Source organism: Plectropomus leopardus, chromosome 13, assembly GCF_026936395.1.
Source record: "Plectropomus leopardus strain MGB_pleo_1.0 chromosome 13, ASM2693639v1, whole genome shotgun sequence".
Lineage (NCBI taxonomy): Eukaryota > Metazoa > Chordata > Actinopteri > Perciformes > Serranidae > Plectropomus > Plectropomus leopardus.
Genome location: NC_142188.1, coordinates 26,934,325 through 26,945,179, shown reverse-complemented (window position 1 = coordinate 26,945,179; position 10,855 = coordinate 26,934,325). Strand labels below are relative to the sequence as shown.

Genomic DNA, 10,855 nt, shown 5'->3' with positions numbered 1-10,855 from the left:
AAATCTTAATTTATAAAGTAACCAGTGGGCAAACAAAAGTGTTAAGGTAAATGTGTACAAAGTACAATATTTTCCTCTGAAATGTATTGGAGTGGGACGAAAACAAAAGATTCAAGTACAAGTACTTGAAATTTGCACAGTACAGTACTTAAGTAAATGTACTTAGTTACATTCCATCATTGCCTTTCTGGATTTGATCTCAGGAGTCAGTGTGAAAATACAGGCCTGAACTCTCTTTTCCTATGACAATTATGATCATCAATACAGAATAACAGGAATAAGAATAGCCAGATATGTGCGTGGTCCTATAGAAAAGCTTATGTGGAGAAAATGTCAATGAATCATTGGACTGGCATTACTGTCTGCCACATTGTCTTTTTTAATATTATCACTGGGGGGCGTCAAAGACAGAAACTCTCACTATTTGCCTTGATGTTTTTATTCTAAAGTATTTTTTAAAGGAGCAACAAGTACGATTTCTCCTGGTTATTAAGTTATTGAATGTCGATCAAAATAGAGTTTCCCTGCAGTCACTCTTCCCATCCAGACTTTACCAGTGGTTCCAATTTGTGTCCAGCAACACTGAGGTCTTTTACTCCATTAGAAGCCACTTCTTAACCACCACCTAACCCACAGAGATGGGTTAAGGCAGGACAGGCAAAAGGTGGTTACAAGGCGGGTACATATTCATTCAGTGCTGGTTAATTGGTCTGCAAAAGTCAGACATGCCCGTTGGGCTTAGCTTGCAAATATTCTGTAAACATGTCATGAGATATTCTTGAAACATCATCACTGAATGAATAATCTGACGGTCATTTGTCAATGTGATTTTTCACTGTATTAATGAGTCCACTGACTAAAGGCATCAATTATTGTGGCACATACAAATGAACAATAAAGGGCTGGCTGGAAAATTTTTTCTGAAGCACAATAATCACAATAACAAATGTGTCACACATACACTGGGATTCAAGAAAGGGGCTACAGTATGTGTAATCTGGCTACTTTATGATTTCTGTGAATCTCCTACATTGTGTCACCACAATATAATAACACATAGAAGTCCCTTTAATATTACAATTAAAAAGTGTTTATGTAGCTGATTTATCAACAAATGCCTGTATGAGGGAATTGTGAAAGATAACATCTATGCTGATTACAAAACACTCATTTATTTGCAGGAATTGGATCTACAGGCTGTAATGCAGGTTTTGTTATTGTCAGTGTGTTTACTGTTTTCAGGTGTCCAAAAACAGAAATCAACTGTCCCCACTTGAAATCTCTGTATCTCTCTCTAAAAAAAAAAAAATACATGTGACGATTTCAGTCTCCATCCAAGTGAGGAAGAGTTCTTGACATTTATTAGTGTCTCCTTAGTATGAAGCTGAATTGGAGTAGTCCTGTGATTAAGGACGATCTGTCAATAGAGGTGTCACTGTGCCCACACGGTATCACACCAACACTGTTACGTAATTGTGTACCAAATTCGAGCAAAGCCAGACTGAGGCTTCTTGGACAAGATTTATTATGTGGGAGTCTCAGTGCATCTATTTGGGGAGACTTTTGTTATGAAAAAGCTTGGGATTCCCTGGTCTAAAACATAGGAAGTTGTTATGGAAGAAACACATAGGGCTCAGTAAGGGACTGTTCGTTATTCATGAGAGGGGAGGGGGGGGGGTGCAAAAAGGGGAATACATGTCAAATACATTTTAAAGCACTGATGAGGGAATTATGTTTATCATTTCAACTTAGAGGAGGGGCATACATCTTTAAATGGCTGTATTGTGTATTTATTTTTAAGTTTTTAAAGAATGCATGTCTTTTTCTTTACTTGTTTTATTTTTATTTTTACATATTTTTCTCCGGTAAACATTGTAATGCTTTGCGTCTCCATTTTTTGGGTTTTTTTTTTTTAAACTCCAGTATAAAAAGGGGCGTAGGTCACTCTGTCAGGTACAATTATCTATCAGAATGGAAGACAACTGGTATAAATAGGAGCGTAGGTCATTCTGACAAGTAAAATATCTACCAGAATGGACTACTACCATAAATAGGGGCTTGGGTTATTCTGACAGCTAAAAATATCAATGAAAATGGACATTTATACCCTTATTTTCAATTGCCAATACATTTTGGAGATTGTAAACAAAAGCCCCCAGGTCAGAGGCCAATCACCATGCATTACCATGAGGATCACTATCTCTGAACTGTTTAGTGACTCAATACAGAGCTCTGCAAGATATCAAGCAGGTTTAATAACCATGATCGCTGTCAAGGTAACATTTCATAGAGTTAATCTTTTTCAGAGGGCCATAACCAAGTAACTGGTATCATTATGCTTATTAGGTTTGTGACTGACAAAGCTGACACAAAGGCTGGTTTAAAGCACAATCAAACGTTTGCCGATTAACACAAAGCATGCTGTCTGTAATGTCAAAACACAACAAATACGTCTACGTTTATGATGTTATTCCTAATTTGTACCGTCATTGGCGTTTGCTAAAGTTAGCTAACGTCAGCTGGATAACGGTAATTGCGAGGTTACTGAATCCTAGTTGAAACAGCTGAATTTACGCCAACCTAGCTAATGCTATTTGTTGACCAGGCAATGTTAACATTACAAACCGACTTTTCTAAAAGGAGGAACTGCTCTGGTAACGTTATAAGTTAACCGGTACTGGTAAGTGAATTTTACGTGGTATTATTTAAGGATACGTTAGCTAACAGCGAAGCTTCACTTAGCTCAGCATGTACCAACAGGCAATGTTAGCTCGTGTGCAACATTAGCTAACTAACTATACACATATAGTTATAGTTTTTGCTAGTATGTGTCTCAAATGGATGAAAAAGTGTATACAAAACCATTTCTTGGTCAAGGAGCCCAAATGAAAAGACTTCAGGGGACAAAGGGCAACTGGACAGACAGGCAGGCAGCGGAATTTGGAGGACTGAGGTTCACGGTGTTTTAACCGCCACCTAACCTTATAACCCAGCAGCTTACAAAAACTACCCAACTCCCTGCAAAATAACCCAGAAAAATGACCCAACAGGCTCAACCCAGCGTTTGGGTAGATAAAATAACCCAGCACTTTTTAGGATATACCTCTGTAAAATTCAATAAAAACTTAATTGCAAAATAATAATAATAATAATAATAATAATAATATAGAAAGCATGCCATCCAAACCCATTGGAAGGCATTTCTTCTTAAACCACATTTAAGACAAATAAATCTACCTTGTACCTTTCTTTAAAAATCAGCTGTAAAATAAAAATACAAAATTTGAGTTAATATTAACGCAAAATACAGCTATTTGAATATTGATTTAGAAATTCTAAAGAAAAAAATCCTTTTGAAATAAAATTACACTGTTTATCACAGCCAGACACAGTAAAAACTAAAATTATTGTTGGATTTTCAAATTTCTGACCCTTTTACACATTATATGGGAGAAATGCTTCCCTCATTAAACAAAAAAACCCACACACAAAATCAAATAAGATTTAAATAGTGATATTTAATCAAAATCACATGATTCTACATGTCTCATTAATAATTTTGCCATAAATAAACTGTTTGCATTAACTAATTGGCACGCTTTCTTCAGCCCCAGGATTTTGTCTTAAACTTTTCAGTTTTAACCCTCTGAAACCTAGGCAAACTGACCTAGCAATTAACAACAAACAAGTGCAAAATACAAGAAAAGGACCAGGAAAAAAAATTATTGCAAATTGAAGGACATTTCTTGCCTAGTTGGTTGGGGCCTTTTCCCATGTTTTGGGAAGAAATCAAACCAATTTGCTCAAGGTTCAGTGGTTTAAATACCTGAAGCACAAGAAAAGTGATGTGTATCCAGGATTCAAAGGGTTCATTTTCAAACATCAAAGGGGTAGTTTTAATCTAATAACTAATTTATGGCAGAGGGAGGGTCATGCATTTTCCCCAACTCACTCAGGGAGGCTCAAGAAAAAAAATCTGTAGTTTTGGGGGAGACAAAAAAAAAAAAAAGGAAATCACACCCTGGCGCCCCTTTACTGGAAAATACAGAACAGTCCCTAAAGGGGCTCTAGGATGTCCTGGGAATAATTTCTGGTGAATATTCAGCAGGAGAGAAAATGCCCGTTATGATGGGGGCAGTCACTTTCTCCACAGCTGCAGCGAAAATCCTCCTCAGTGCGGCTCGCTGGGAAAAATGTGATGCAGATCAGAGGTTTACTCTGAGTCTATGTTGGGGGTCTGCGACACGGCGGGTTTGGGAACCCATGCCACAGTATCCAGCGCTGCTGTCCGCCCCCAGCATTAACCCGGCTATTTCGAGAAACTTCCAGCCCACTTTTCCACGTCACTTCAAGGAATCTTTAAAGCGTCCGTCGCCTGTATAAAATGTTTCAGTACTCGACAGCCAGCAACATGAACGGCATGAAGACGCAGTCGCCGATAATGACAATGGCCAACAATGACAACGACCCTCTCCCCCTCGGCTGGGAAGTCAAAATTGACCCTCAGACTGGATGGCCTTTCTTTGTGGACCACAATAACCGCACGACAACCTGGAATGACCCGCGACACGACACGAAAAAGGTACGTAACGGAGCGGCGGCATAAAGTTGGGTTGGTAACGTTATCGGCTAACGACGGAGAAACTCTTGGACGGCTATTTTATTTGTGTGTCGAACAGCGTCGGTTAAAGTGCGCGTTTCTTCTCCTGTAAAGAAAAGCGTTATGGCTACACCACTGTAATATTAATCTTGTTGACTGTAGGCCTTGTTTGGCACCGTCACCTCCCCCTCACAGACAGCTCATAAGCCTATTATAACGGGTGATCAACCCCGTTATGTTCCCGTGTCATGATCTAACACTATTATTACTCGATGACTCACCATGCTGCATGTAAAGGCTACCTATGACGAGCTTCCAGTATTTTAATAACGTGTCTTTCATGGTGGCAAACACTGCGACGTCCAGCTCATATTAAACTTTTTCCCTTACAAGGATTGGTCCGGTTTACTTTGGCCTGTGCGGAGTATAACTGGCTGCTACTGCATGTCGCGTTCAGCTGTATTTAATACATGTTGTGAAAACATGCAGGTCTGCAGAGAAACCCCCCGTGGGCTGGAGTTAACCTCGCAGGCTGCCAGTTGGTAATCTTTCGCCTCAGAGACAGACACTGTTGTCCAAAGTTAGCGTCCCGAAGAATCTACTAGAAAGACACAGCTGTCAGGGGATCAAATTGGTGCAATGGTGCTGGCAGTGTGCAGTGTCCCATACTGAAATGGCAGAGGGCAAAGGGTCGTTCACAGCTACTTCATAACTTTTGTCTCACAGGGAAAATGCCACGGGCTGACATATAAATGCACTTTTTTTTTTTGCTCCAGAGGTAGTTGTTTTTAGTGATTAGAGGTCGAGCTTTGACTACTTTTCAGATATATCATTGTCAGAGTGCTGAACTGTCAGCAGACCTGTTGCTTGTAGCTGTCACATAACAGGTGTCTAGTCACTAATATGAGAACAATACAGATTTCTACTTTGGCTTCTGGAAATTTGTGCAGATGAGTCTAACTGACAAACATCCAGGAGTGTGTTGATAGTGTCAGTGTTATACTTAGTGAGATTATTGTGCTATTTTTATTTCTTGTGGGGTTTTTTTTGTTTTGCAATAGCCAGTCCCCAGTAAGGACTTGCTTTTAGTTTTTTAGCGAAAACAAATGTATTCTAGGATAGAGTAGCAGTGCTATACTGGTTTCAAGGAATATAGTGGTATGGATATTGATGGTTGTCATGCCATGTACGTCTACTTATCTTATGGGTTGAAGAAGAACACAGTTGGACGCAGAATCTAAGCTCTAATTTTATTTTCAAAAGAAAGAGAGCTTTTTTAAAAAAAAAAAATTTAAAAAAATCTATTAAATAAACTGGTTTCAAGTTTTTAATAGTTTTATACCTTACCTTGAAACCATGATATTTTCCGAAGCGGCTGTCATATTATGAAAATCTAATAGCAATTTAGCCCTATTCAGGGATTATTTCTGTTTTTTGTTTGTTTGTTTTTTTGACACAGGAACTGGACTGGAAAAGGTGCGGTCAAATAAGATTGACACAAGGAAAAAATACAGCAATTAACTGTAATTCATATGAATGCAAAAATAATACAAATATTGACTCTTTCTTCTTCATGAGGTCAAGTAAGACAGACAAAAGGAAGAAGTACAGCAATTAAGTGCAATTCATTTGAATGCAAAAATAATACAAATATTGACTCTTTTTTGTCTGGGGGAAGTTTGTTGAAGGGCACAGAGAAAGCATCTCGATCTCTATGTATGACACAATTATGATTAGCTTATAAAATGTTAGTTTAGAGGGCGTGCCAAACTATTGTGAGTGACTTAATTTAGTCACGTGAATGATGTCAGTGTGACTGTGGAGCAAAATATCACACACAACAAAGCAACTGTCTGACTGGAAATGAGTTGAGGTCCATGTTAATCCAGAGTTCATTTCATTCATCAAATAGTCAAAGAGGTGACACATTTGGCATCTCTCTGTGGTTATGTGACTTTTTAACCTATGAACTTTGCAGTAATCTCAGTACAGGGAGAACTTTCCTATTAAAAATAACTCCAGGTTTTGAAAAAAAACCCAGCCTTTCTATGTTTTAATGTGTCTGTTGGAAGTGTTTGCTGATAACATATTTAGCTGCACATATTCTGATAAGAATCTTGGATTTATGAAGGTTTACTTTTAAAGAGGTTTAGATGTCATGCATTTAAATGTAAATGTCCTAGTGGAGGAGCAAGTGCCTATGCAATTTTCCAGATCCAAAGTGATGTTACTTCTTTTACTCAACAGTAAATAAGAGGAACATGGTTAAAAATCCTCAAAATATTTAATAATATTTCATAATAATGAACAATTACCTAAGGTTCAGGAATCATAATGTCAACACTTAACACTTGTAGAGTTTACTGGAAATGGATATACTTACTAATGATGTGTAAACCTTTTTTGGGTTTTTTGTGGCTAAATTTTTAAAATAATTATAATAAATAAAGGAACCCGAATAATCATCGCCTAAAAAGCTAATTAAATGGTATTCTAAGTGCTTACAGTAGATTCATTAGTTGCTGTCCTCTGCTGGATCTTGTAGTAGAAATAAATGACAAGATTATTCATCGTCATTGCTTTAAAGATATCTTTCATCACCTGGGATTTAATATTTGAAAGGTCCTATATTGTAAGAAGTCAGATTTCTATGCCTTTAAATTATAAAGCAGGTAGAGTATCAAAACGCTCCATCCACAGAGAAATGCATACAGTCCGTATTCACAAATTATGCCTTTAAACAAGGCATCTGGATTTCTGTGAAGTTATGATGTCACAAGTATACTATAAAAAGGTAGATACTGCTACTACAATGTCGTTACATTCATTCTGCGGTTGCAATGATGGTGTAGAGAAGCCAAGAGCGCAGATGTTAAAAACCTGGAAACACGGACCAATCAGAGTAGACTGGGCTTTTTGGGGAGGGGGCTTAAAGAGACAGATGCAAAAATGGAGCATTTTAGACAGAGGGTGAATACAGTGGTTCCAGCACAGATTACATGAGAAAAAAATTGTTTTTTTGAACATTAAAGCATGTAAACATGTTCTACTAGAACTACAAGAATGAACCAGAAAACAGGAGTAATATGGGACCTTTGCATTTTATCTACTCTAATGGCTGTCTTTCAGGTAAGAGAAGTGTCCGCAAATGGACCCAACATACCACCAGAACCGAGTCCTCAGGAGACACAGAAAACCTTTGTGAGGGAGATGAAGCACCCCATCCTGCGTCCAGGTTATGTTCCCATTCCCGTCTTCCATGAGGGCGCCGAACTGAGGCAGCAACAGCATCCATGTTACTCCTACATCCAGCCAACCACTGCACAGAATATCCGGTCAGATGGGCGGACGCCTTCCCCAACGCCAGGACTGCACTGCAGGCCTAGATCACCTTTACACGGACCTTCAGATAGCTGCTCCGCTGAGCCTGGAAAGGCCAGTTCACCTGTTTCACAAACAGCAGAGGTTGGATTTGAGTGCATGCTGCAATATTCTATCATTTGTATGCAGAATAAATTACCAAATACTGAGTTTTTACTGTATATTTTTAAGGTTTACACAGCCCCGCATCACCAACCCCAACGGCCCAGCAGCACAGGTCTCCAAGCAGGTTACATCCCCATCCCGGTGATCCATGAGGGTGGAGGAGGCCAAACGCAAACACAGCCTCAGTTAAATCCCTCTGTCTACTCTCAGCGCAACCCCTACTCAGAGCACCAGCAGCCCTTCCATCGCCATCAGGCCGATGAATGGCCTGGATACTCTGCAGCAATGCAGCCTCCCCGGGAAAGAGCTTCTCCCATACTGATTCCCCAGCACCGCGATGCCACTTCTATTCACCTCCAACCTCATATTAGAAGCCAGTCACCTATTGTAACACAGGTGCTGGGAGAAAGGCCGCAGGTAATTTTATTTTTGTGTGTTTTCACTTGAATTTTCTTGATTCATAAAGGATTGATTTTCATGTCAGCATGTGTTGGCCTGTATTGTGATGTTTTTTTGTTTTCTAAGGCTCAGCAGCATGTCCTCACAAGAGACCCGCCCCAGAAAATGGAGCAGGAACAACAGAGCGCTCAGCAGAAACCCGAGAACACACAGCTCCCGCAGCCAATGCATACAGAACCTGATGTCCAAAGGCCTCCACAACCTCAACCTTTCCAACAGCCCCCACCTCAGCAGCCTCAACCCTTCCAGCAGCCCCCACCTCAGCAGCCTCAACCCTTCCAGCAGCCTCCACCTCCGCAGCCTCAACCCTTCCAGCAGCCCCCACCTCCGCAGCCTCAACCCTTCCAGCAGCCCCCACCTCCGCAGCCTCAACCCTTCCAGCAGCCCCCACCTCAGCAACCTCAGCATTTTCAGCAGCCTCAGCATTTTCAGCAACCTCAGCAGTTTCAGCAGCCTCAACAGTTTCAGCAGCCTCAACAGTTTCAGCAGCCTCAGCAGTTTCAGCAGCCTCAGCAGTTTCAGCAGGCACCACCTCAGACATCTCCACAGCCTCAGCATCCCGAACAGTTACTGCATTTGCACCAACAGTTCCAGCAGAGCCAGAAACCAGAGCAACCACAACAACATACTGCAGATATCACTGTTCAAATACCTCCAAAACCTGAGGTCCAGGACATGGCAGCTGTACCCCCAGAGGTCCCACCTGCAAAGGTCGAGGCTGAACAGGCTGCTCAGTGCCCAGTGCACCCAGGCTTGGCTAAGGTGCAGCAGATAGTTGAACGGGTCGCTAAACTGGAGCAGGAGGTGAAATGTTTTAATGGAAAGAAAAATGATAAGAAGTACTTGTTACTGGAGGAGCTGCTGACCAAAGAGCTCTTAGCACTGGACTCGGTTGACCCAGAGGGTCGTGTAGACGTACGGCAGGCAAGGCGGGATGGAGTCCGTCGTGTTCAGACCATACTGGAAGAACTGGAGCAACTGGAGGAGCAGCCAGCCAAGCCCGCCACCGAGCCTGCAGTGGAAGGAGACAACCTGACGCAGAAAGGAGAGCCCAGGATGATCACTAAGGAGAATGCTGAGCTGGCAAAAGAGATATCATAATGACTTTACACTTCATAATTGAGAGGGGAGCAGGATAACCTGCTGTAAATTTGATAGTGAACAAGTCTGCTCTGGCTAACTCCTCCTCCTTTATCTACAGCATTTGTGGAAGTTGCATGCATTGATTAACAGTGTTGGTATTTCCTGCCATTCAGCACATAATTGATGGTATCTCAGTGCAATCATGTTTTTCAAGCCAATGTTGTTGCCTTCTGTGTTGTGCCAATGTCTTCATAATAAGACAGCTGTCATGATCAAGGTGTAGACAACAATTTCTAGTCAAATTTGAATAAGAGGCCTTTATCAATAAATGGAAGAAAAGTAGAAGTATTTTCTTAAGAAATATGTGTGGTTGCCTTTTGTCTTGATCAAATATTGTACGAAGCTTTTCTTAATCCAGCCAGCAAATCAGTTAGTACACGAGCGCAAACATCGGGGCTTTAAAGCAGAACTCACTGCAGAACTCAGTCAACAGAAAAGCATTTTCCCCTTTATAGCCACATGGCCGTGTTGGCGCTGCTTTGTCACAGAACACAGTGAATATGTTTATTAGATGCTGCTTTTTGGTGCATTACTGATTTTGCCGTCTTTGCACTTTGCCATCATTGAAATGTATCATGCTGAGCAATCAGCAGCACTTCATTTGAAATATATAAGTTACACGAGTTTTGATTGACGTGTTTGTATGTGCATTGGTTTACTTGTTATTTCAAAACACTATATCAGTATTTATAACATCATATAGTATTTTGGTACATTTATGAATGTGTAATGACAAATGGAGGAGAGACGAGTATCTTACTCGAGATGTCAGACAATCAGCACTTGGTGCTAATGAGGAATCACAGTTGTCAGAATGTATAACTACCACAGCCACAATCTGTAATAACACTAACCCCCCCCAAAAAAATGGCCTAAAAGCCTTACAGGTGCCAGTGATGAGAAAGTACCCATGGATTCAAAGAGAAATTATAATATTCCTTTAGAAATGTCCAGAGTTACTTTCAAGATTACTCTTTTGTTTGTGTAGTAATTTGTCACTATTATACGATCATTAACCATCTGTAAGGTCGAGCCACTGCCCAGCACACCTTAACAAATTATGGATTGTGGCTTATTGTTGATCACTGTTTATGAGTAGCAGGTTGATGCATTGTTGAAAATAAGTCACGTTGGTATGTTTGAAAATAAAAATGTATTTGGCAAGGA

The 10,855-nt window shown here is 40.4% G+C and overlaps 1 protein-coding gene across 1 annotated transcript; it reads left to right on the top strand.

Annotated features, from left to right (window-relative positions):
* Window positions 1–4,203: 4,203 nt before the first annotated feature.
* bag3 (BAG cochaperone 3) lies at window positions 4,204–10,855 on the top strand. Its single transcript, XM_042502513.2, has 4 exons — window positions 4,204–4,582; window positions 7,730–8,065; window positions 8,153–8,503; window positions 8,612–10,855. The coding sequence occupies exons 1-4, from the start codon at window positions 4,385–4,387 to the stop codon at window positions 9,644–9,646; spliced, it is 1,920 nt and encodes a 639-aa protein (XP_042358447.2). The 5' UTR covers window positions 4,204–4,384; the 3' UTR covers window positions 9,647–10,855.

Coding starts and splice junctions, on each gene's coding strand:
- bag3 (XM_042502513.2), top strand. CDS start 4,385: ATGTTTCAGTACTCGACAGCCAGCAACATGAACGGCATGAAGACGCAG. Junction 4,583..7,729: donor CGCGACACGACACGAAAAAG/GTACGTAACGGA, acceptor GCTGTCTTTCAG/GTAAGAGAAGTGTCCGCAAA. Junction 8,066..8,152: donor CTGTTTCACAAACAGCAGAG/GTTGGATTTGAG, acceptor TATATTTTTAAG/GTTTACACAGCCCCGCATCA.